Genomic DNA, 24,766 nt, shown 5'->3' with positions numbered 1-24,766 from the left:
AGCCTGTCTGCTGACCGTGACTGCTGGGCTGGAAGGAATTTGGGTGAGCTGAAGTCCAAAGCTGGCTCTTTTTCTTGCTTTGAGGCACTGGGACTTCACAGACGGTTTGCTGGCTTTAGTGCTGGTCCTGGGCCTAAGGATTCACCTGTCCAGAAACACAGGTATCAGGCCTAGGGCAGATAGTTTATTTTTATTTATTTATTTATTTATTTATTTTTTTTTTGTCTTTTTCATTTTTATCGGTACCGGGGATTGAACTCATGACCGCCTGCTTGCAAGGCAGGTGCTTATGCCACTGAGCTAAATCCCCAGCGCCGATAGTTTATTTTTATATCAGCTTACTATCAATCACTGCCTGTTCTGCATTGCGTCAAGCTGGTCCTCGGCATCCCAGAATTAAGGAGACTGAGGCAGGAGGATCACTGCAAGTTTAAGGCCAGGCTGGACTCCGTAGTGAATTCGAGGTCAGCCTGAACTACATACAGGAACTCTGTTGCAAAAAATAAATACATGAACAAATAAAACCCTAAAGAAAAGCCAGGGGGTGTTGGGCCCCAAAGCTGAGGTAGCGGTGACTTCTTCGGTGGGGAGGAGGGAGGAGCTACAGGGAGACAGGCAGGAGGCTTCTGATTTACTCCTGCTGGGGGAAGAAAACGGGTTACACAACCGCTTATTGCCTGAGAGTTCTGGTAAAGGAAAAGGAACCTGAGTCCTGGCTTTGAAAGAGCAAAGATGCCGAAAGCTTCCTCTCTAGGGGCGGGAGGGTGGTTGCATGTTTTTCTTCTTTCTGGCTATCTGCTATGTATGCACATGCGCATGCGTGTGTACATTTGCATACGTACATAAATATTTATTTATTTTTTTGCTTTAAACGATTTATTTAACTGAAATGGACGTCTATTTATTTAACTGAAGTGACTCTCATTTTATCTTGATACATCTGTTCCCCCTGGTGATTTACAGGCTCTTCAAGCCACTATAAATATTTCATAAATAGTGGGCCATTTGGGTCCACGCCTACACAATACCTACCAGCATCTTTCTGCAAGAAAAACACTTAAGAGCAAAGACCTGACAGAGTTACCTAGGTAGACTGTAACTCTGCTCCAAACATTTGTTTCTGAGGTAAAGACACCACACACCTGCTCAGTTGGGAAAACCATCCTTACAACACAGGGTGATTTCTTTTTATTTTTCAGTGGGGCCCAGAACACTTGGCCACCCATTAAGTGCTGAATGGCTGAGTTGCACCCCCGGCCCGTGCCCTGAATTCAGAGAGAACTCGGTCCAGCAACCCAGGCTCCTTCCGCTGGGTTTCACAAAGTGCGCTTCCCAGGCAGGCCGGGCTGGCTCTCCAGTTGAACCCAGGTCTCTTTGTTTTTGGCTTCCTTCTTTTTCTGATCCTTCTCCTTGATGTCTCAGGGAGCTGTCTCAGCTCTCTGAGTGTTTAATATGCACGTTTATCCTCTCTGCCAGTATCTTGCCCTTAACTTGCTTGTTTACAACAAAGCCAGCAGCATGCTGGGTAACACTGGAGACCTTTCCTGTTCTGCCAGGTGACATTTGTGTGGCGCTCATTTTTGCACAGCACCCATCCCTCGATGTCTACAATAGCGCCCTTTTTGTAGATTCGCATGTATGTGGCCAAAGGAACAACCTTGTGTTTTCTAAATGGTCTAGAGAACACACGCCAGGCTCCCCTCCTCTTTCCCTTCGTGTTGATTATTGGAAGAAGGTGGTTCCGGCTGAATGGCTGTTTGACACAGGTTCTCACTATGTAGCCAGGCAGATTTTGAACTCCTCCTGCCTCAGCCTCCTCAGTGCCGGGATGATAGATATCTGTCTCCACCAAACTCCTGCTTCTTTTATAATAAGCACAGGCTACTCACATCACAAAGCAAACATACACCACCAGGAAAGAGCGGGGAAGCTGCCCCATGCAGTGGTGGGGAGCGAGCTGGACTTCCTGGGTGGGCTCCCCTCTCTGCGCGTGGGAGCTGGACTCAGTCTCTGGGGTCCGGAAGAGTTGGCACTGGCCAGCTGCCCAGGAGAGGCTCCCTGCAGCGTGATGCAGCTCAGGGGGGTGGAGGTCATTGCCCCTGAGGTCGGGATCAGAGGTGGGTTCTGGAAGAGGTCCTGGGGGGATGCTGGGAACTGCCAGGTTGGGACACATGGAGACGCCCAAGGTGGGCACGGGGTGCCAGGTAGGGGGCAGCATGTGTACAGCCCCAAGGGTGGAAGGGTGGGTGGCAGGTTCTGCCAGCCTGGGGTTTAGCTAAACCAACTTGGTACCAGACCCAGAGAAATAGCTCATCTGTCCCAGAGTGACCTCTACCTTCTCCTTCTCATTCCGGAGATGAACCCCCGCTCCCTTCCTGCGCACGCACTGAGCCCTCTCCAATCCCAGTGCTCCACGACCCCCCCAAACCTCCACTCCCAGCCCCCAGTAAACCTTTCTGCCTCCTGTCTTACACAGGCAGATGCTCCTTTTGTAGCCCAGGCTGGTCTTGAACTCACAACGATCCTCTTGCCTCAGTCTCCCGAGTGTGGGGATTACAGGCGTGAGCCACCATGCCTGGTTTAAAAATGTGTCACATTAAAGAATTTATATATGTCAAATTCTTGAAAAGTAGTCACAGGGCAACCCTGGCTGGTCCCCAAGGAGAGGCCAGGTCATGGTGCCATTGTGTAAACCCTCAGCTGGCGCAGGGTGAGAGGCACTGCTGGGCGAGCCATCAAGGGGTCAGGGACAGCAAACAGAGCCACACGTGGGGGGGGCGGTGTTGAGAGTGACCCTGGCTAAGCAGGGGCCACCTCTGCTCACACAGCACCCCGTGTCTGTGGGCACTGTGCCCACATTGTGGGTGGCACCCTCGTGGATCCCATAGGTCGCGCCCCTTCTACTCAGGAGGAGCTGGAAGCCACTAGGCCCAGCAGGGGAGGTCAGAGCCCCCTGCAGGAAGCGCAGGGCTCTGCGGGCGGCGAGGTGGGGCAGAGAGGCCAGGCCGCCAGCCAGCCACCGCCTCCAGCTCCCAGGCGGGGCGGGGCGGGCGCAGGGCGGGTGCCGCGCGGACTGGGCCACCAGGCTCAGTGTCTTCCGGAGAGCGGTGAGTGGCGCTGGGGCCCCGGGCGGCGCAGCGCCAGAGGGCAAACTGAGGCTGGCTCCAACCCTAACCCTAACCCTTGCGCGGGCCCTGGCGGCGCTTGCGGGCTGGGCGGCTGCGCGAGACCCCGCGGGTGTAGACGCCGAGGGCGCCTGGGTTGGCTCTCCGCTGCAGGGACCGATCGAGAAGCCAGGCGCGCAGAGCTAGCGAGCCCCAGGAGGGCGGGGATCCCAGGCGCGGGGCGCTTTCTCTCTGTCTCCCTCTCTTTTGCTATTTTTTGAGATAGGGTCGCCCTATGCGATTCAGGCTGGCCTTGAGCTCACTTTGTAGCCCAGGCTGGTCTCGAACTCGCAAAGATCCTCCTGCCTCAGCCTCCCGAGTGCCGGGATGACAGGCGCCACCACGCCCGGCCGCTTTCTCTTTTTAAAAAGCGACCGCTCTTCCTGAAGCAGCTTCCCGCGCCACCCGCTGGCGAGTGGCCGCTAACTGAAGAGGCGCACGAACATTGTAACGTGGAGTCACCAAAAATATAATCATCCCTGGGACGCTGAGGCTGGGGGCTGAGGCCAGGCCTGGGGGAGCTGGGTGCAGCAAAGGGAGCGGACCAGAGAGGACACAGCTCAGGCCTGCTTCGGGGCCCCTGGCTCTTGGGGTAGGGTGAGGGGCCCAGACACCCAGCTCCATTTTACGGATGGGAACAAGGAGGCCCAGATGAGTCCCGGGTCTAGGGGGCAGATTCCGGGTCCTTTCTCTAACTGGGTGCCTAGGAAGGTCATTGCACTGCAGGTGGCCGGGTGATGCTGGGGGCTCCAGGGAACCTCCTAACGCTGGGAGAGGTGGGTGGTGGCAGCTGTACCCACCTAGGGAGGTGACACAGGTGACCTAAAACGTTCTGTGCGTAGCCCCTGCCTCTTCATCTGTTCCCCCGGAGGAAATGTGGGGAGCGGTCTCCAGCATAGAAGGCCACGGAGTTTTCGGGAGCTCTTGCTGCCCCGCCCCTTCCTCCCGGGGGCAGGGAGGACACGCCCACCTGACCCGGGGGTGGGGGCTGTGGTTGGGGTCACCAGCAGGCTGGGGCGGGGCCAAGCTTCCTATTTACCTTCGGGGAGGGAGAGGCTGCGGGCTGAGCCCGAGTCTCCGGCCCAGTTCCTGGCCCTCCTGGCTCCCGGGTCCAGCGGGCCATGCCTGGGTGACTCAGTTTTGGGTCCCACCCTTTGCCTCCCGCCGCCCCAGGCGAGTGATTCAGAAGCTGGCAGTGCCCAGGAGGCCCAGGAAGGGTCTGGTCCGCCTCTGTCCGCCGGAGACCTCGCGCCAGCGATGGCAACAGCCGGGCTCCTGCGGGGACAGTGGAGGGCAGGGGCGGGAGCCCGGGGCTGCTCCCCTCCCACTGTGCCCAGAGTGCTTCGTGCTTAACGCTGTATTTAGAGTGAGCTTTAGACTTACAGAAGTTGCAAAAGTAGCGCCTAGGCAAGGTGTGGGGGTGTATGCCTGTAACCCCCGCTCCTCGGGAAGCTGAGGCAGGAGGGTCACAGGCTCTAGCACCGCCTGTGCAACCTGACGAGAGTGTCTCCAATGAAAAGTGAGGGCTGCGGGTGTAGCGAGGGGTCGAGTGCATCCCCAGCGTGTGTGAGCCGCTGGGTCCTATCGCCAGTACCCCAAGTGATAGTGACAACCAATAATTCCCGTGTGTCTGGGATGCCCTGATTCCCTTCACTCCTGGGTGTGGCACCCAGTTTTTCCATTCTGCCCCCCACTAGCTATGATTTGTTTTTATTTCTCCTGGGTCTCAAGGCACCTCACCCTCCTTTGCTTTTGGTTACTGTGGCATTTGGAGGACCCTGGAAACGAGTACCCCTCGCCGCCCTCCAGGCCAGTGCTCCTTTTCAAGCTGCCCAAGTTAGGGCTGGGATTTAGCTCAAAGGTGTAAGTGCCTGCCTGGCAAGTGCAAGGTCCTGAATTTGATTGCCGGTATCAAAAAAATTCCTAACAAGCTGCCTGGCTTGTGGCTTGGGCTGGGGCTACATTGGGGCAGGAACCTAGTGTCCCCATCTGTGGTCCCACCAGAGGGTAGTGACGGCAGTGTCTCAGTGACATCAGCCTGTCCAACTGGGAATGGACCATGCTGTGAGTGAGAAAGGCCGTCCTGTGGACATCCTGGGTTCATCCTTGGGAAGGGCACATAGTCACCCAGAGCAAGGAGACCTGAGCTCTCTGGTCTCAGTTTCCCTGTGGGTAGGATATGCTGGTCTCTTGCTTGTCCAGACTGTAATCCCAGCATTCCGGAGCTGAGGCAGGATGGTCACCACGAGTTTGAGGTCAGCCTGGGCTACTTGGTGAGACTTTGGCTCAAAACAACAGCAGAAACTCCTCCAGGACTGTGGTGTGACCTTGTGGTGCATTTGCCCAGCATGCGCAAGGCCCTGGGTTCCATCCCTAATGCCACAAAATACATAAAAAATACAGACCTGAAAGTACTCGCCCCATCTTGCAGAGTCTCTGCTATCGGGCCTGTGACCGCCCCTGAGAGATGGTGGGTGGAGGCAACTCCCCAGCCTCAGCTCCTTGCCCTGCGTGTTGGATGGGGGCCACTGCCCCTCCTTGGTGCCCAGGAAGGGGTGGTGGCTTTAGGATGCCACTTTGGGATGGAGGTGGGACACCTGGGTATAGAGATGGCTCCTGATGCTGTGCCCTGGGCTGGGTCTGAGATAGGAAGCTTCGAGATCCCATTCTGCAGAGGGGGACACTGAGGCCCAGAGAGGTCACAGTGCTTGAGGTCACAGTAGTTCGGCAGGGAACAGGGATTTGAGGGAGCCAAAGTCTGAATGAATGAATGTAGGCATGAATGAAAACCTCAAGGGCTATAACACAGACCACAGGCTTTGCTGGGCGCAGCAGACACACCTGTATTCCCAGTACTCGGGAGGTTGAGGCAGGAGGATGGTGGGTTCTAGGCCAACCTGGGCAGTTTAGTGAGACCCTGCCTCAGAATAAAATTAAAAAGGGCTGGGAGTGTAGCTTGGAGGGTTCTAGAGCCTAGCACTTGGCATGGGGAGGCTGAGCTAGAAGCAGCCTGGCGCAGGGTCCCCACTGTTGATCTGTCCCTAGGCAGCAGGATCTGGGACGCTGATGGTGACCGCAGGCTGACCCCAGGTCCTTGGGAAAGGCCCTCCTCCCGGCCCTCTGTTCTCTTCCAGTTTCCAGGACAACAGCCATGGCTACATCCTGGGTGCCCGCCGTGGGCCTCACGCTTGTGCCCAGTCTGGGGGGCTTCGTGGGCGCCTACTTCGTCCGTGGTGAGGGACTTCGCTGGTATGCCACCCTGCAGAAGCCCTCGTGGCACCCGCCGCGCTGGGCTCTGGCCCCCATCTGGGGTACGCTGTACTCGGCCATGGGGTAGGTTCCCTTCCCAGGCAGGCACGGTGCCCATGGCAGAGGGCGGCTGGGGCAAGGGTGGCACTGTTCCCAGCCCAGGAGGAGGCCTGGGGTTGCACAACCGAACTTTCTCCTCCTGGGCCTCTCGGGAGCAGCCGGGGGTGCCAGCTGAGCAGGGTAAAGGTCGCACCCTGGGAGGTCCCCCTCTGAGATGAGCCCAGGCCAGGGCAATTGCCAGACTTACCATACCTGACTTTTGAGTCCCCTGTTTGACAAGGCACCTTGCAAGGATACAAGCTAGCAAGTGAGGACCCCCAAGGCCTCCCCAAATCTGGCCTCAGAATGCCCTGTGACAACTAGCTCTGGGAGTGTGGGGAGGGCGACCCCTGCTGGGTGCAGTGGGGCCCACACCCAGGAGTGTGTGGTGGTCAGCGCCCCCCACTTGCTTCCAGGGTGGGTCTGTAGGTACCAGGCGCCCTGGGTAGGTGGCACAGGCCAGGCCAGATCTGAGGGTGTCACTGGGCCGGGCCTGTGGCTCTGCGCACTTCCCGGGCCCCATGTCGTCCCCATCCTGGAGCCCGACCTCCAGCGCAGGTCCAGCAGGTCACACCTGGCCCAGCTCTTCCGCTGCCCCTGAAGGCCTGGTGGCCCTGAGCCCTGATGCAGGGTCTCACAGCTGCCTCAAGCCTTTGTGTATCCTGTTTTCTCTCCTTGGAAAACTCCTACATAGCCTCTGAGGCCAAGCCAAATGCCCCCTCCTGTGTGCAGAGGCCCTGGCTTTACCCACATGGCCTGTGTGTTTCCCTCGGATAGTACAGATGGTGACACTGGCAAAGATTTACTGGGTGTCCTGCATGCCAGGTGCTGCACTGATCTCTGCCCATGTGTCAGCTCCAGTGACCACAGCAATCCTAGGAGAAGCAAAGGCCCAGAGAGGCGTAGCCGTTCTCCCAAGGCCACACCGCACTTTCTGGGAGGGTTGCAGTAGGTGAGGTTCCCAGCTTCTGCCCCCAGCGCGGTCCTGACCAGCGGCCTCTGTTCCAGGTACGGATCCTACCTGATCTGGAAGGAGCTGGGTGGATTCACGGAGGAGGCCGTGGGTCCTCTGGGCCTATATGCTGGGCAGCTGGCCCTGAACTGGGCGTGGCCCCCCATCTTCTTTGGTGCTCGGCAGATGGGTTGGGTAAGTGTGGCCTTGCGCTCCTCTGGCCTCCAGGGAATCCCTGCAGGATCTCAGATGTAGGCAGCCTATGCAGGTGGGGGCAGTGGCTGTTACTAAATCATCCAGGCTGGGCTAGAACTTGGTGATTCTCCTGCCTCAGCCTCCCAGACTGCTGGGATTACTGATGCGCCACCGTGCCCAGGAGCACTTGGCAGTTTACAGCCAGGCTGTTGGGGCTCTCAGGGGTGCAGGGAAGTCAGGGCTCAGCTCCTAGGTCTCCCTTAGCACAGCCTGCACCTGGCACAGGTGCGGCAGGAGTGACACTCCCATTTTACAGCCAAGGAAACTGAGGCTGAGGATGTGCTCAAGGGTGGAGGTGGCTGGAGCTGTGGGTGGCGGTGCAGCTTCAGCCTCCCTGTCCCTGTGTCTCCACAGGCCCTGGTGGACCTCCTGCTTGTCAGCGGGGGAGCGGTGATCACGACTGTGGCCTGGTACCACGTGAGCCCGCCGGCCGCCCGCCTGCTCTACCCATACCTGGCCTGGCTGGCCTTCGCGACCCTGCTCAACTACCGAGTGTGGCAGGATAACCGTGGCCGCCGTGGGGACCGGCACACCGCAGAGTGAGGGTGTGCCAGGGACTGGGACCAGGGCCAGCAGGTGCTGTTGGTCACCAGGCCTGTCGGGGATGTGGCCTGGACTCAGCAGTGGTGCAGAGGTGGCCTAGGCTGAGCCCCGTGGGGAGCAGTGTCCTATGCTTCTATGCTGCTCGGAGCTTCTGGGCACAGCAATTTACAGCTGAATAAAATGCCAACCTCCTGTGTGTGCTCTGTGGCTGGGTGGGGGCTGTGGCCCTGCGGGATGCCCTGGGCCAGATCATGCATGTGGCTGGACCCGGCCACAGCCTCCGTGGACCTGAGACCCTGCTGCGGAGGGTGCTGGGACCAAGGGACACAGGCTGGCATGGTGCTGTCACCTGCTCACCGCTGCTTCCAGGCAGGGCTGTCTGGCTGTCCCTGGGTGGGGGCCCTCTGCTGGTCTTGCCCAGGTGAGAGCTGGGGATGTCAGCTGACCCTCTGGGTACCAGCTTCTCTCTCCAGGCTGGTCCCAACCCCCACGTGATCCCTCTTTGACCAGTCCACCCCCACCCCGGCACCAGGCCTCAGTGCAGAGGGACGGACCCTGCTCTGTGTCTGCCCCGCAATCCCATGGAACCGGGCCCAGAGCCGGGAAATGCGTTGGGGCTCGGAGGTCTCAACCCCCTTGTGATAGCTTGTGTGTCTGTACAGTAGGTGGACGCGGCTGCCCACCTGCCAGCTCTGCTCTGGGGCACGGAGGAAGAGGCAGAGTTGAAAGTTTGACTTTATTGCGGTACAATCCAGCAAGGCAGGGAACCCAGAGGAGCCCAGACAGCGGAGTCCGGCTCTGCCTCGGGAAGGGCTGGTTTTAGCTTCAAAAATGAACAGCCGCTTTGGAAACAGCTCTGGCCACTGTGGGGGTCAGGGTCAGCCACCTGAGGTGCACTGTGGCTTCATAAAACATGAAATTAGGAAAGAGCTAAAATTCTGCATTTTTAATTGCATAAGTTAAAAAGAAGATCAACCCAACATTTTGATTCTAGATCTCTGCAGGAGGCGGACAAAGCTCTCCTGGGGTCACATCAGCACCCAGGCTTGGCCGAGGCCCCTGGTCTGGTCCCCAGCAGACAGGGAGGCCCCAGGACAACGGGCAGCTTCCCGGAGGCCAGGCCCACCCTGGCTCAGTGCCCGCCCAAGCTGCGGTGTTGCCGGTGACCGGTCTGCCATGAGTGGCTGGGGTCTAAGGGTGACAGGCCGTTCCCCCAGGCAGTTCGGTTCTGGGGCCATCACGCAGCCCCTCGGGTGCAGACAGATGTGCCAGGGTTTCCAAGGAGCCCGTCTCCCCACTAAGACCTCTGCAATGAGGCAGGGGTGAGCTCTCAAGGACAGGGACACGTCTCAGTGCGCAGGGCCCTGACCGTGGTGGGGACAGTGGTCCCAGAGGGCCGGGGAGGGGCTCTGCAGAAGCTGCGCAGGGGCACTGGAAGGGCCTCTCCGGCACAGGTGGCAGGGGCCACGCGGCCTAGACGAGGCGGGTGACGTGGCAGTCGCCAGGCTGGTCCAGGAACAAGGTGCTGAAGACGTCGTTGAAGAAGGAGGGGTGGTACCGGCAGGCGCGCTCGCAGTCGGGGTTGAAGTTCACCTCCAGGATCTGCGGCTGCATGGCTTGAGACCCTGGCAGAGCAGAGCAGGCAGTGGTGGGGGCTGGGCAGGGGAGCGTCTGGGCAGAGGTGGCGGGGCTGGGGCTGGGACGGCTGCTCGGCCAGGCAGGGGAGTCCCTCACCATCCGGGCGGGTGTCCCACTTCAGCATGAGGTCCACGGCATACACGGCCCGGGACGAGGGGTAGTCGCAGAGGCCCAGGGGTGGCGGCTTGGCGCATGCCACCTGGAACAGCTCGGTGAAGGCGCGGAAGATCTTGGCCTGGGGACGGGAGACTGGGTCAGTGGCCTACTCGGCCCTGACCCTGACACCTGGCCCTGGAGCAGCCGCTGAAGACCAGGTCTTGTGGTTGTGCCTGAGCCCTGCCCACCACGGCCCTGGGGTTTCTGCACCTGTCTGTGACTGCCCCTCTGACACCTGACCCCTCAGGCCTGGCAACTGTGCTGCTTGTGCCACGCCCTGGTCCTGGGGCCACTTCTGAGAACCTGCCCCAGCACCCAGATGCCCAGCTGCTCTCCAGGGGGCTTGGATTCCCAGGGCTGGCGGAGACTTTTGTCTGATGGCTGTCCCAGGGGTGCCCCAAGTGCCCCTCCTGCTGAGGAGCCCTGCAACGCCCTACCCAGGGCCCGATTGGAGGGGGAGGGCCATCCAGAGAGGCAAAGAGCACTGCCAGCTGGGCGGGCAGCGGTAGCTGTGGGAGGGGCCCCGGCATGGTCCCCACCTCAGGACCTCATGACTCACCTGCACACTGCTCCAGGGGAACTCCGGGTACTGCTTCTCGAATTTGGGGATGAACTCGTCATAGTGCATCTGAAAGACGGGGGTGCGCGCTTTGCTGGGGCCCCGCTATTGAGGAGCACAGGCCGTGGACACTGTGCTGCAGTTGGTGTCCAGCCTGGCCTTCAGGGTGCACACAGGGGCAGGGGGCCGCGCTAACCACTGATCTACTGTACGACTCCGGACCAGCAGAGCAACCTGTTTCTTTTTCTGAGAAACCTCTGGCACCTTCCTGCCCAGCACTGTGACCACAGGCTCCGGCAGGCACTGAGAGCAGACTCTGGAGACTGCCAGGCCAGGAACTGTGTGCCCAGGCAGGAACGGGACCCCAGAGGCCTGCAGCACCCTGCCTACGTCACTGCGCTGCACCGGCCTAGAAATGGCGAAAGGACACCAAGACCTCACCCCGACACGGGGGAAGCTGGCCCGGGTCTTTCCTGGAGGCCCTGCAGGCCGGGGCCTGTGTCCCTGCTCACAGCTGCCCCATAGCTCACGATGCAGAGGGAAGGGGGTCAGCACCCCCAGGGGTGACTTCCAGCAACGTCCTGCAGGAAGGAAGACAGGCACTCTGGGTCCTGCCCCTCGGCACAGCCATGGGCGAAGGGGACACAGACCCCGCTGGGTGTGTGTCTGCCCGGTCACTCCCTGTGTGGGACTCCTCCGGGGTAACAGTGAACACACGATGCTCAGTCCCACAGACCAGTGTCAGTGCCGCCTGGACGCAGCCCTCGGGACCATCCTGGCACAGCCTCATGCCAGGGGGAACCCAGCGGCGCCAGACGCCCACCCCGTGCACAGAAGAGGGCCTGCTCGGCAGCATCTGCCTGGAACACTGTGATCAGGACACACAGGACTTTGGGGTGAGCGAGGTGGCCGGCTGCTTCTCTCCTTAGAGACTGGGGAGCTGGCCCTGGCCCTTGTGCAGGGCCCCAGGGTGCTGCTGTGGCCTTGCCCTCAGCTGGGCACAGACTCTGCCTGACGCCTTACTCAGCTCTGCCATGCAGGTGGCAGTTCGGCCCTCAGCGAGGCCTGCTGTGGGCACCAATGGGTACTGTGTGCCAGGAAGCAATGGGCACACAGGAGATTCCGGGTCTGGGTGGCTCCTCACCTGTCCCTATGCTCACAGGAGCTGCAGGGACAGGAGCCCTTCTTTAGGGGACCCCTCTGCTCTGACCTCTGAACCCCTTCTCACACCTGGGGACTGTGCCCATGATTGCCACCAGAGCACATGCTCTTAAGCACCGCAGGGAGGACTCTGAGGGCACAAGACCTGGGCCTGGTGCGTCACGTTCCCTTTAAAAATCGCCTTTGCCGGCCAGGACTCAGAACCCTCCTCCCGGGCCTCACCAGGGCCCACCTGCTTTAGCACCACATCCGGGTCATAGTTCATGACGGTGAAATGCTTCTCGTAGTCATCCAGGTCATTGAGCTCGAAGGGTCTGCAGCGTGACAGGGAGACAGAGGTGGCCATGGGCTCCGGGGCTCTATGCGCCACAGCTGCCTCCACCCCTCAGCCCCTCGGGCTGGGGTCAGCTGAGCTAGGCGCTAACTGGGAAGATTCCCCATGGCCCATGCAGTGTCCCTGGGCATCGTGATGCCCGTCACAGATGTCAGCACCCTGCAGCGCAGGCACCAGCTCTAGGAGGGGATGGGGACACTGAGTCCCCGCTGCTGAGGCCCAGGGCTCACAGGGCAGAGACTCCGGTGCAGGCTGCCTGACCCCAGGAGCAAGGAGGCCCCAGCTCACCCAGCCCCGGCCCGGACCCTGCGCCGCCCGGGTACCTGTTGGAGAAGCGCAGCCAGAACACGTCGTAGGCAAAGAGCCCGAGCGGCTTCACGGAGCGCAGCAGCACGATGTAGCGGACATCAAACTTGACGCTGCCCACGTCCTCGCGCAGGAACAAGACGGGCCTCTCGATGTACTTGGACACGACCTGGAGGGCAGAGCGGGGTCACCAGCTGCCCCCTCCCCGGCACCCCCAGAGGGACCCTGGACCTGACACCACCCTGTCTAGTGGGCTGCGAACGCCTTCCACATCTTTCCACTGACTGAAAAAGCCCTCTGGACTTCAGGTTTTTAAAAACAGAACATCGACTCGGCCCTGACCCTGTCCAGCCCCATTTCCCCGCCCACAGCGAGGTCTTGGTGGTCCCTGTCCTCCCAGTATCTGTTGCCAGCATGTCCCCTGCGGGAGCCATGGTCAGGGGTGTTTTGTGCCTTCTGATCCCCCAGATGATTCTAGGTGTCCTGCCGCTGGGGGACCAGCATCTTGGACCCTGGGCCTGTCCGGCCTTGCCCTCTCTGGGTGCCATGTCACCTGGTCCAGCACATGCTGGGACTCTGAGGGTAGACACACCCAGAAGATTCTTATCTGACTGTCACAATCACCCCCTGCAACGGCACAGGCAGGCTGGGCTCTGCTCCAGTCCTGACCCCGACCACCTGGGCAGCCCTCTTTGGAAGAAGAGCGTGACCTCCACTCTGGCTAACCCTGGCCCTGTCTCCCTGTACTGCTGTGCACTTGGCTTAGGATGTCTCCTATCCCCTGCATTGGATTTAAGCAACGCAAATCAGGTGTAGCTGAGGTGCTGATGTGGTCTTTAAGCAAGGTGGACAGATCAGTGTTACCCTGCCAAGGGAGGGAGAGCCACAGTCCACGCTGTCAACTGGGATGGAGCCTGGAGATAAGGCCAGGACTGGCCAGGCAGCTGAAGCACCCCAAAACATTAACTATCACCCCAACTGTTACGCAGATTACTCTTTTTCGTACCCTTCTCTCTGCACTCTGCAGGGTGATTTCAGGCCTCCTACCTAGCCCAGCTCACAGCACTCACCTGCTTCTTATCCTAGCTGAACTTAGGGCCCCTGGGCTCCCCACAACTACAAATATGCTTTAGTGTCTTTATCCACGCCATGCGTCGTGCTGGAGGGGGTAGATTGGAGTTAACTCTCTGGAGTTCCACTAACTTTTTTAAGAGATAACAGATACAAACCTCCCTGACTGTGGGGAGGACTGTGAAGGGCTCTCTGTATCTCCTGGGTCCCCACCCTGAGCCCCTCTGCATGCAGTGCCGAGGCCCACCTTGGGGGTACTCTCCCGGTGCCGGATGATGCTGTGCAGGCTCCTGGTGACATGGGTGTCCAGGCTGCGGGCCAGGTTCCAGGGCTTGCAGATCCAGTGGTTGTCCTCACCCCTGGGGGCCAGGGCTGTCACCAGGCTGCTCCTAGGGCCAGCCCTCCAGCACTGGGGGCCAGGACCCCAGCGGCAGAGGGGCAGCCATTGTCTCCCAGGGACTGAAGAGTTGCAAAGGGGGCTGGGCCTTGGGGACAGGGAGGTGACCGCTTAAGGCTGTGGCTGGGACTGTGCTTGCTTGGGGGAGAAGGGCCTGGTGGCCCCACCAGAGCTGCTGCTGATACACATGGTCAGCACCGCAGCAACAGCACTGAGCTCAGCGCAGGCTGGGTGGGGGTGAGGTGGTGCAGCAGGAGGTAAAGGACGCCTGGGTCCCCGGCCTGGCTGTGCTGGGGCCTCACCGCCTCTCGCGCCCCTGGAAGTAGCTGACGAACTGCGGCAGCTCAGTGCGCAGGTTAAAGGTGCGTGGCAGCCAGGCAGGGCCCTCGGGCCCCGCAGCCCTGCGTGCGATGGAGGCCAGACAGTCCTTCACCGTGAGCAGGTTCTCGCAGGGGAACTGGTTCAGCAGCACGCCCGGCCGCTCCTGGCTGAGCTTCCTGTGGCGGAGGCAGGCACGGGGGGTGGGGGCACACTCAGAGGGAGGCCCAGCTCGGGCGGGCGTGGGCTCCCCTGCAGGCCCGTGGCGCCCACCTGTAGTCCTTGAAGTGGGAGAAGTGGTAGAGGATGTCGGCATCCGTCTCGCTCTCGACGAAGGTGAAGCGCGGGTGCGAGAGGTGGTCCAGCACCTGCTGCACGTCCGTGTGGACCCTGCGGGGAGGGAAGCCCCAGGCTGAGCGCCGCGGTAACCACATCACCCTGGGCAAGCTCCTGCCTGCGCTGGCAGCTGGACCTGGACGCACATCCCCTGCTCTCTGCCGTGAAACAGGGGCCTTGTGCCTCCGCCCCCACCTCGATTTTGTGCCAGGACGACGCAGGACAGCTCGGGTGTTAACTGTGCACCGGTTCCCTCCTCCTGCGGACACACCAGGAGCTCTGCCCTCCCACGTAGGAGCCGGTGCTGGGGACATGCTCCGGAGGCCCTGGCAGGCAAGCTCGCTGGGGTCTGGCAGGGGCGGACAGGCGAATGTGAAGGCAGGAAGGGCAGAGGGGGCAGGGGCTGGGCAGGCCGGGCACTGCCGCCTCGGTGGACCTGCTCCAAGCAGTCAGCTGGTTCCCAGTGACTGTGAAGCCTGACTGGGGGTGGCCTCAACCCCAGGCGGGGGGACAGAGCCTGAGTCCCAGCCAGTCCTGCATCTCAGGAAAGAGTCTGGAGGTTGCTTGGACTGGACTAGGCTTGGAGGCCCTAGCAGGGTGTTTGGGGGTTCCCACGGGTTCCCCTGAAGACAGAGACCCTACCCGGTCCCAGTGGAAGGGCCGGGCTCAGCACTGGGTGGGCGCAGCAGTCAGAACCTCTACCTTCTCACCTGTAAATGGAGGACTGCAGTCTGTGGCCTGGACTCTGGGAGGGGCCCTCAGGAGGTGCCAGCAAGACCACAGCCAGCATGGGCCCTGCTGTCGGGAGCAGCCCTGTTTTTATTCCCACAGCCAGGGGCTGGGGTAGCAGCTAATATTTCCGCCCCGGGTCCTCCACCCACCACCAGCAGGTCGGCCTGCTCCTGTTTCTGACTTTTTGGGTACATTTAACACCTTCCTCCTCTGGGGGGCCCAGCTCATCAGCACCTCCCACTGACCCACCGTGGTGCCCAGTGAGTGCCAGGAGCACAGTGAGCGTGGGACATGGCAGCTGTGGAGGGCTAGCCAGCTGTGGACTTTGTACCTGAAGACGTGATCCTGGGGGTAGGGCGCTGGGCTGATGGCAAGAGGCAGCTTCTCCCTGTTCTCCTCCAGAATGGCCTAGAAGGAAACACACCAAGGGAGAAGGGGCTCAAGGACATGCACCTCCCAGCCCGGCTGCCAGCTCCATCCGCTGGGGAAGCCTCAGCAGCTGCCACTCGGGACACCCCGAGGCCCCTGGGGCCCTGGGCCTGAGGCCTGTCAGGCGTGAAATGGCTCTCCACTGACATCGTAAGACTGAGGTTCACACTGCTCTCTTCCAGTGCCACCGCCAAGCCACAGGGAAGTAGGGGGAGCTGCTGCCAGCCTCAGCTGTGGGCAGGCTGGGCCCACAGACGGACAGACATGGGGCAGTGACAGCGCTCGGCTTTAGGGCAGTCACAGAGGCCTGCGGCTCCTCTCTGCTTTCTCTTGGGTCACTCCTGGGGGCAGGCGGCTGCAGTGCTGGAGGCATGCATGGCCCATGGGGAGCCTCACTCCTGCCCGAGGCCAGCACAGACCTGCCGGGGCACAGCAGCACTGCATGCGAGCAGAGCCCCAGCATCAGACCCTTTGGGCCTGTGAGTGTGGCCCCTGCTACCCTGGACTCGGTGAGGTGAGCTGTGCTGGCTCCTGAAGCCACCGGACCTGGAGCTGTCTGCCAAGGCCACAGCTAAGCAGCACAGGGGGTACAAGGCTGGGGCCCCGAGTACAGACTGAATTCCATAGGCTGTGCGGGGGCGGAGAGGACACGATGCTGCGGTCTAAGTGTCTGATTCTCTGCTGTTGTAGTGCAGGGCTGCCAGGGTTCCAGGGACAGACTCAAGCCCCAGATGTTACTGGGCCTAAGCCACCCATCCAGCTGGACTGCGCCCACCCCTTGCAGCCCAAGGATCCCAAAGCGCCCGCCCAGCAGGGGCTCCAATGTGAGCTCCCTCACCCTGGTCCCTCTGCACCTTCCTGGTCCCTCAGACAGCACCGGAAGCTGCCTGTTGCGGCCATGCAGCCTGACACACAGCCGTGCAGGGCTGTGGCCTCGGCCATGCGCTACTCTGTGCCTTGGGTTTGGACTCCAGCTCTCCTACCAGCTGTGTGACCTCCCATGTCACTTAACCTCTCTGTGCCTCTTTGCAGACTCCTGTATGCTGCTGTCATTTATGTGATGCCGCAAATAATTCCCACGGTACTTTTTTTTTTGTACCGGGGATTGAACTCACGACGTCCTGGTGCCAGGCAGGCGCCTATGCCACTGAACTAAAAACCCTGGCCTTTCACACAGTATCTTAGCTCTGTGTCAGACTGTACACCGCCCAGGATGGCTTAGTCTTCAGGCAGCTGTGTGCAGACCATTTGTGGACACTGCGCTGTGTCACACGGGGGGACTCAGCACCTGAAGAATTTGGTATCCCTGAGGGTCCTGGGATTGAGTTCCCTCAGATACTGAGGACACTGCGGGGTCTTCTACGGGGACAAGAGCACCACCATTCAGGCCGGCCAAGGCAAGACCGAGTCTCAGCCTGTGGTGCCTCGGGACCCACATCAGGATATGGTCCAGGCTAGGGGGGCCCAGGTGGCTCCTGCCTGCACCCTGAGCTCTCGGTTGCTGCCACCTCCCCAAGTAACCAACCAGCTCAGGGCTTGGTCACTGACTGGCGTCCACTCTCATTTAGTGACCAGAGAACATTCGAGAAGCCACTAAGCGAACAGGCTGCGTGGAGGCCGAGGCGGGCCACACCTGGTAGTACTCAGCGGGCGGCTCGGGCGTGGAGGCACTGAGGTCCTGCATGTCGGCGGGGGCCCAGGGCAGCAGCATGCATTTCCGGATCAGCGGGTCTGCCTCTCCGTAGGCAAAGTCCCGGGTCACCTCCTCTGCACCAAGACACGCGTGCCTGTCAGCGGGGGTGTCGAGAGGCCAAGGCCCACGCTTGGGGCGGGCAGGCGGGTGGCACTGGACTTACCGCCTGTGTCCAGGCCCCTCAGGGGCCACAGCAGCGTGTAGGCCACCCCCTGGGGCGCGTAGAAGAAGGGTGCCGTGGCGAAGCTGGGCTCATCTGCGTGCTGGATCCGCGAGCCGAACTCATCCATGATGTACCACACCGGCACCTTCTCCTCGGCGGTCTGGGGTGGACACAGCAGCAGCCCTCGTCCACGCATCCCCTGCCCTGCCGGTGCTGAACTCCTTTCCCTGTGCCCCAAACCCAGCCCCAGTCTAGCTCGGCACAGGGGATGCACACAGATTGAGATTACTTAGGCTGTTCCCTTCCACCAACTCATAACCCGGCCCTGTCCAGGGACTGCTGGGCAGGGCAGCGTGAGCAGCCTGAGGGCAGGTGTGCAAAGGCGCGTGGCCGCCAGGCCGCTGGCAGCAACTATGTGGATGTGGTCGGCTTGCGGATGAGGTGAGCCCAGGAAGGCTGCTGGGAGGAGGCGGCCCCGAACTGAATCATAAGAAGCCAATGTGCAGGATGGCAGGTGGCTGGGCAGGCCTCGGGGCTGGTAAGAACCCACCGGCAATGGACCCCGAAGGCTGGGCGGGCACCTGGATCCCCACGCTTGATGGGGAACATGAGTTGCTCCCCGATGCTACAATGGCTCACCCCGTGGGCCAGCTGGTAGGTCTGGTTGAACTTCCACATCTCCTCCAGCACCAGCGCCACGACCTCCTCGCTGGGCAGCTCGCCATGGAACTCGATGCCCATCAGGTTGGCCATGCGGTGCAGCAGCCCCGGCACCTGCAGCAGCTGCTGGCGCGCGTGCTCCACGCGACAGGTCCAGGCGTGGTCAATCAGGAAGATGCTGTAGGCACAGGCTACATGTGAGCTGCCGGGCAGGCATGGCGCAAAGGGAAAGGGGGAGGGAGACGAGGGCCAGAGGGGAGAGGAAGACACCAGGGCGTGACTGGGACTTCACACCCTATCCTTTGAAGCCCATTTCCCTAGCATCACAGTCGTACTCAATCCTGGAATCTGGGACAGGGCCAGGACCCTTGTTCTGCAGCTCACTTGCTCAGTGCGTGTCCCTGAACACACCCTCCTCTAATCTCTGAAATGTGGAAACGGGTCCCCACTGCCCATCACCACGAGCATCGATCACATGTCTCCAAGGATCTGGGCTGCAACCACGCTGAGCGCTGTGACCAAGAGGCCGAGCTCCTCAGACTCCACCCACACGGGGGGTGGCACAGCCTCGAACATGCAGGCATGTGTGGGCTCGCGTGCGCGCACACACACGTGCTTCTGCTTCTGGACCCGGCACTATTATGCTTTATACTCAGACGTTCCCCTGAAGCCTCCTTAGGAGGTGATCGATCATGGGATGCGATACTCATTAGCAGATGAGTTTATAGCTCGATGTGGGAGGTGAAGCCTGGAGGGGTGGGGGAGTGCAGGGGGTGTGGCCTGAAGCCTTCAGCTCTCTCCTCCTCCCTTGATCTCTGCTTTGCTGCCCTCCCTTGCAGCCCGCCAACCATGGACTGAGCCATCTACAAAATAAGCCAAAAGAAAACCTTAACTCGTGTGTCGGGTACTGCATCTCAGCAAGGAGGAGGGGACCGAGATAGCACACGGCTCCCCCGGACCAGGCTACAGGGCGGTGCTCTGTTGCTGATGGAGGCTGCCACGCTCCAGCCACAGCCCTGTGGGGCCAGAGGCTCCGGCACCCAGGATGCTGACACTGAAAGTCGCACCTTGCTTGGCCCGTGCTGTGCTTCCCTTTAAAATGCAAGGAATTGAGCGGGCTGATGGCACATGCCTGCAATCCCACCACTCGAGAGGCTGAGGCAGGAGGATTTCTGTGAGTTCAAGACCAGCCTGGGCTACAAAGTGAGCTCCAGGCCAGCCCAAACTGCACAGTGAGACCCTGTCTTAAAAAGAGAAAATACAAGAAATGACAAATGTCCCAGTTCCCAGGCTGAGGTCAAGTTCAGAGTTTCTTTCACTGCATTCCTATTCCTTTCCTGGTTTGCATATCCTGAGACAAATGAAGATTTGCTCCTGCTCTATGCTTAGAGTTGAGGATGCTGCAAGGCCCAGAGCCAGAACCTCCAGGATGCATGCCTGGGCAAGGAGGACCATGGGCAGCTGTGGGGAGGGTGCTGCCCCCAGGCAGGGGCTGGGAGGGAGGCTGGGAGAGAGCCTGCTGGGGTCTGGCCATCCCAGAAGCTCATAGGAGCAGTGGAACAGGGGTTAACACCTCAGGCTCTGAACCCAGGCCTGGCCAGGGCGCTATGTATGCTGCAGACCTGAACTACTAAGGACGGCTACTTTCCTCTTTTTCATTTTGTCTTTTTGAGACAGGGTCTCTCTATACACTTGAGGCTGGCCTTGAGCTCACTTTGTAGCCCAGGCTGGACTAGAACTCTTGACGATCCTCCTGCCTCAGCCTCCTGAGTGCTGGGATTACAGGTGTGCGCCACCACACCTGGCATGCAGATGGCTCCTGTGTCCCCTACGGTGCCGCCCAAGCGAACATGAGGCTCACTGCACTGCACCTGAGGAAGAGCACAGGGTGACAGAGACATACTCCAGGGGCCCTCAGAGACCAGCCTTATGGTTCCTGTGGCGGGGGAGCCCACAGCCTCGCTTTAGGCTCAGGTCCCACTTCCCAGAACCCCTCCCAGAGAATCTGATTCAGCAGGGCCAGCGGGGGTGGGGGGCCCAGGACCCCACCTGAGTGTCTGCTTCTTCGTCAGCAAGCCAGTACATTAAGCAGCCTGCAGTGGGCCCACCATGACAGGAGGGTCACAGGAATACGCCCTCAGGACCAGAGCCCAGGTGGAGATGACACACAGCTGCCCCAAGGGATCACAATGACTGCTGCTCTTCCTGTTGGTGACAACTCCAACAAGAAGCCAGGCCCTGAATGTCACAGTGTAGACAACCACTGCTCAGCCTCGCATCCTACCTGTTAGGGTCGTCAGCCTGGAGCCCACTTTCGCTGGTCACGATGACCTTGTAGCACAGCTCACCCCCCGGGTTGGGCCGTTTCCTCGGTGCTTCCCTGGCGGTCTCCTCCTCCTCGTCCTCCGCCTCCTCCACCTGCATTATCCCGAACTTCTCCCCAGCGTCGAAAATCTGGGGGCCAGAGCGCAGGTCAGCAGGGAGCATGGACAGGGGACCCCACCCCTCACCTCTCCCTGGCAGCCGGGCCCCAGGACGTGCTCTGCTGAGAAGCAGGACCTGTTTACCAGCCAACTTATGCGCAAAATTTGACAGGTGGGGAAACCGAGTCTCCTAGGGATGCCACTTCTGTGCAGTCATCCAAAGTCCTGGCTCATGTGTCCCTAGCTAGATCTCTTGCCCTACAGGGACAAGAAGGTCCCAAAGGCCAAGGGTGGCTCTGCTCCCTCTGGAGCTGAGTGGGACTCAGGATCTTGGTGACTCCCCCTCTGGCCAGATCTAATTGTCTCTGCGGCAGGCCTCAGCCTGCAACAATGGTTTCGGGTTCGTGTCTGGCACCATAGGGACACAGCCTTGCCCACAATGGAAAAACAGCAGCTGGCTCTGGACAGGGCACAGCACACATGGTGGCTAGGACAGGAGGCACCATCCAGGCCCCAGTCCCAAGGAAGCCACATGCCTGACCCACCATCCTTCCTGCTCACGTAGTGATGGGCAAGTGACCTGCCTGGGTGCAGGTCCACCACCCAGCAGCAGCCTGTCCCCCACACTAGCAGAGCCCCTAGTGTGTGTGGGGTCTCCTCCTGCTACTTCACCAGTCTGGGAGACAACCCTGGGGGGGCCTGAGGCTATTCTTAGGAGGAAGCTGGGGTGGGAAGAGCACTGGCGCTTGGATGTCGCTGGCCAGGAAACCTGAATTCAAATTCTTGGTGCCACCATGCAACCAAGGCTGGTGCTGTGGCCATGATGTGGCTCTGGGCTCTGCCACTTTCTACGTGTGAGTGTTTAATAAATCACTCAGTTTCCTCATCTGTCGGGGGAAGCACAAGGCCCCCCTCAGAGGGCTCTGAGGAACGGCCAGTGTACAAAGGGTTAGGACAGGGCGTGGACCTGTAAGCGCTCCGGGAGCAGCTGGTCTCCCCATCACACTTTGGGGCAAGCAGGGTGTCACCACCGGGAGAAGGGAGCTAAACGGTGCACATGAGGTCCCTGGGATCCCTGGGGACTCACCAAAGCTAGTTCCTCCCTAAACCTTTCTGCACCCTGCAGTTACCCACTGAGGCAGTGCTGTGTGCCAGGCAGGACCTGGCATCATGGTGGGTACCGAGGATGAATCGCACAGGCCTGAGTTGAGGATGACAGTGAGGGTGGGCTGGACTTTGTGAGCACGGCGCTGGTGAAATCCTGTGCTCAGCGGCCTGGCAAGGCTTTCTCGATGGGCACACACAATCAGAGGGGAGAACCCAAGGCTTGGCTTGGGGCCTCCTTGGAGAAGGGCGACTCCCATCCCAAGCCTTGCCCACAGTACTCCAGAGCCTGCCTTCCACCCCAAACTTTCTCAGGGACAGTGGGGGACACTGCAGACATGGGGAGTCCACAACCTCACCCATTGGGGTTGGAAAGGCTGCCGGGGAGATTAACAAGGACATAGTGGCAGCTGGCAGCCCACACAGGGGAATGGGAGTTATTTTATTTATTTAAATAAATAAATGTTTCTTTGAGACAGGGTTTTGCTATGGTCCAGGCCGCCTTGGATTTACTGTGTAGTCCAGTCTGTCCTTGAACATGAAGTGATCCTCTTGCCTCAGCCTCCCGAGTGCTGGGATTATAAGCGTGCACTACCACACCCAGCCCTGGCAGCTGTTTCCTAAAAGTCCTGCCCATCCTATTCTAGGAAGTGACACCAGAGGCATGGGCCTGGCCCCCTCTCTGCCATGGAGCTCCTACCCAAACCTGTCTCTGCGGCAGGCCTCAGCCTGCAACAATGGTTTCGGGTTCGTGTCTGGCACCATAGGGACACAGCCTTGCCCACAATGGAAAAACAGCAGCTGGCCCTGGACAGGGCACAGCACACATGGTGGCTAGGACAGGAGGCACCATCCAGGCCCCAGTCCCAAGGAAGCCACATGCCTGACCCACCATCCTTCCTGCTCACGTAGTGATGGGCAAGTGACCTGCCTGGGTGCGGGTCCACCACCCAGCAGCAGCCTGTCCTCCACACTGTCCCCCTTCCATCGAGCAAATGGGGACTCTTTTTAACTGTGTCCTCTTCTACCCGGCACAGGGCGGGGACACCAGAGCGAGCACACAGGAAATGCTGGTAACCCAACACACTGCGCTGGAAGGAGGTGCCACAGTCCAGGCATCTTTTTTGAAACCCAGTACAGATCCTCAAATTATGATGTTATGACTGACAAGCCACACTGTGGGCTGAAAACACTCTGTGGAGAAGGCTCTGAACCAGCCAGGCGTGGTGCACACTCGCCTATATTCTAGCACCATGGGAGGTTGATGGAGGAGGAGCTCAAGCCCAGAACGGGTAACTTAGCAAGATCCTGTCTCACAATAAAAGGGGGAAAAAAGGGGGTTGGTGGGGATGTAACTCAGTGCAAAGACCCTGGGCTCAATCCCAGGATTGCAAAAAAACAACAACAACAACAAAAAAAAAACCCCACAACAACACATCTATCTCCCCCGGCATTTCAGAAGGTTCCCACTACTGATCACTCTCTGAAGAAAAAAAACACAATTCAAAGTGCAGCTCGTGTACTATCAGTAAGTGCTCATCTGTTCTGTGTTTGTGCACCAAGTTATCTGGTCCAAACAGGAACTCCCAAAGGGAAGCTGGTTCGGGGATGCTGGGTGGGGCGTGGCCAGCGGCTGGGCCCTGGAGGCTGCCTAGTTCCTGGCGGACGCCTCCTCTAGGCTCTGGGGCTCCACCTGGCCCCCGGCACCACCTTGCCTCACTCGCAGGGCCTGACGCTGCTCTGACTCCAGAGCTGGACAAGCCAGGCCCGGTCCCTGAGTCAGGACGAAAGGGGACCCTGTGCAGGGCCAGGTTAGAGCAGGCAGGTGAGCAGATCTGTACTCCAGGGAGAGAGTGCTCTCCAGGTCTCTAAACGCTTTTCATTTTCTTTTTGCTTCCTCTCCATCTCCCAGGGCCTCAGGTCTCCTTAATTTGCATAATGAAGGTGACCTGCTGCTCAAATCCGATGAAGAAAGATCTAAGAACCAACTAGTCCAAGCGACACATCAAGGGCTCCTGTTTGTCCTAGGCAGTCTGTGGTTGAAAGTGTCTGGGATTGGACCTGGGAGACGTCGGGCGAGCTCCTGCCCCTTCTGACGCCTCAGTTTTCTCATCTGTAGATGGGGTTAACGCATTTTACTTTCTTAACTGTAGTGGGCCCCGGACACGAGCAGAAGTTCATTCATTTCACTTTCAGTCCCCAACCCGGACCCTGGAGGATCGAGACGCTGCGATAGAGCTCTTGCTGTCACTCTTTCGCCCCAAACTCCAGCCTGCTGCTGAGCTGCCGAGGAAGCAGGGTCCGAGCCGCCCGCTCGTCGCGTCTCCAGCTCACCCCGGCCATCCCTTCTGCCGCGCCTTCCCGCAGAGCGTGCCCCCACGGCCCGCACCCCGGGTCCCCGCACCTCGTGCTCCAGCTTGTGCAGAAGGCTGCCCCAGTACCGCTCGGGGACTCCCGACGAGCGCAGCGCCGGGCCGTGCATCGCCGCGAACTCGGTCAGGGCCGCCGCGCCCTCGTCCTGCACTCGGCTCGGAAGCACGAACTCGCGCCCCGGCTCGGCTTCCATGTCGCCGCCGCCCGCAGGGCAGGACCCTCGGAGGTTCCCCGCTCGGCCGCCAGCGCCGCCGCCCCGCCTCCTCCTTGGCTCCGCCCATCGCCCTGCGCAGCGCCAGGCACCGGTCCAGTGAGGCTGCGCGCGCCAGCCGGGCCGTGCGTGTGCGTGCGCGTGCGTCAGCGTGCGTGCCCCCGTCAGAGGCTTACAGGTGCCCGGGAGGCGTGTGTTTTTTCACGCTTCCAGAGCTGGCCCGGGGGACGCCGGGAGGGCGGGGTACCGCTTCCTACGAAGTCGGGCCGGAAGAGACGAAGTCTAAGAGCCGACCAGCCGGTGGCAAGTGAGGTTCTCACGAGCTGTGCTGGCCCTGCAGCGATCACGCCTTGACGGCTTGCGACACCCTGCGGTGGGAGGGATTCTATGACCCTTGAATGCGTGAATAAACTTAAGGGGCTTGCAAAATCGTGGCCTGT

General features: G+C 60.2%; 2 protein-coding genes across 3 annotated transcripts; one reads left to right on the top strand and one right to left on the bottom strand.

The window, feature by feature from the left end:
• Positions 1-2,980: 2,980 nt before the first annotated feature.
• Positions 2,981-8,454, top strand: Tspo (translocator protein). Of its 2 annotated transcripts, none has more exons than XM_003470557.5 (4): positions 2,981-3,107; positions 6,299-6,497; positions 7,521-7,659; positions 8,074-8,454. In XM_003470557.5, the coding sequence occupies exons 2-4, from the start codon at positions 6,316-6,318 to the stop codon at positions 8,260-8,262; spliced, it is 510 nt and encodes a 169-aa protein (XP_003470605.1). In that variant the 5' UTR covers positions 2,981-3,107; positions 6,299-6,315; the 3' UTR covers positions 8,263-8,454. The 2 variants fall into 2 exon arrangements, with proteins under 2 accessions (XP_003470605.1, XP_013008554.1); XM_013153100.3 differs by having other exon boundaries at positions 2,994-3,107; positions 6,268-6,497.
• Positions 8,455-8,984: 530 nt separating this feature from the next.
• Ttll12 (tubulin tyrosine ligase like 12) lies at positions 8,985-24,514 on the bottom strand. The gene is made up of 14 exons (XM_003470402.5): positions 24,147-24,514; positions 20,500-20,669; positions 18,195-18,393; positions 17,556-17,715; positions 17,333-17,466; positions 15,602-15,678; positions 14,476-14,592; positions 14,187-14,381; positions 13,735-13,846; positions 12,434-12,585; positions 12,009-12,090; positions 10,616-10,684; positions 9,997-10,135; positions 8,985-9,887 (listed from the first exon to the last, which is right to left on the bottom strand). Exons 1-14 carry the CDS (start codon positions 24,306-24,308, stop codon positions 9,736-9,738), a joined length of 1,920 nt encoding a protein of 639 aa, XP_003470450.1. The 5' UTR covers positions 24,309-24,514; the 3' UTR covers positions 8,985-9,735.
• Between the last annotated feature and the right edge of the window lie 252 nt (positions 24,515-24,766).

The sequence above is a fragment of the Cavia porcellus genome, unplaced genomic scaffold (genome assembly GCF_034190915.1).
Source record: "Cavia porcellus strain 051 isolate PalLab524CR breed Dunkin Hartley unplaced genomic scaffold, mCavPor4.1 scaffold_40, whole genome shotgun sequence".
Classification (NCBI taxonomy): domain Eukaryota; kingdom Metazoa; phylum Chordata; class Mammalia; order Rodentia; family Caviidae; genus Cavia; species Cavia porcellus.
The sequence above is the reverse complement of the archived record's forward strand: the minus strand, read 5'-3'. Positions and strand labels throughout refer to the sequence as shown.

Excerpts from the sequence above, each read along its gene's own strand:
- Ttll12 (XM_003470402.5), bottom strand. The coding sequence starts at position 24,308 with ATGGAAGCCGAGCCGGGGCGCGAGTTCGTGCTTCCGAGCCGAGTGCAG. Across the intron at positions 17,467-17,555 it reads GAGGGGCCTGGACACAGGCG|AGGAGGTGACCCGGGACTTT; the intron begins GTAAGTCCAGTG and ends GTCTTGGTGCAG. Across the intron at positions 10,136-10,615 it reads TCCCCTGGAGCAGTGTGCAG|GCCAAGATCTTCCGCGCCTT; the intron begins GTGAGTCATGAG and ends TCCCGTCCCCAG.
- Tspo (XM_003470557.5), top strand. The coding sequence starts at position 6,316 with ATGGCTACATCCTGGGTGCCCGCCGTGGGCCTCACGCTTGTGCCCAGT. Across the intron at positions 6,498-7,520 it reads ACGCTGTACTCGGCCATGGG|GTACGGATCCTACCTGATCT; the intron begins GTAGGTTCCCTT and ends CCTCTGTTCCAG. Across the intron at positions 7,660-8,073 it reads GTGCTCGGCAGATGGGTTGG|GCCCTGGTGGACCTCCTGCT; the intron begins GTAAGTGTGGCC and ends GTGTCTCCACAG.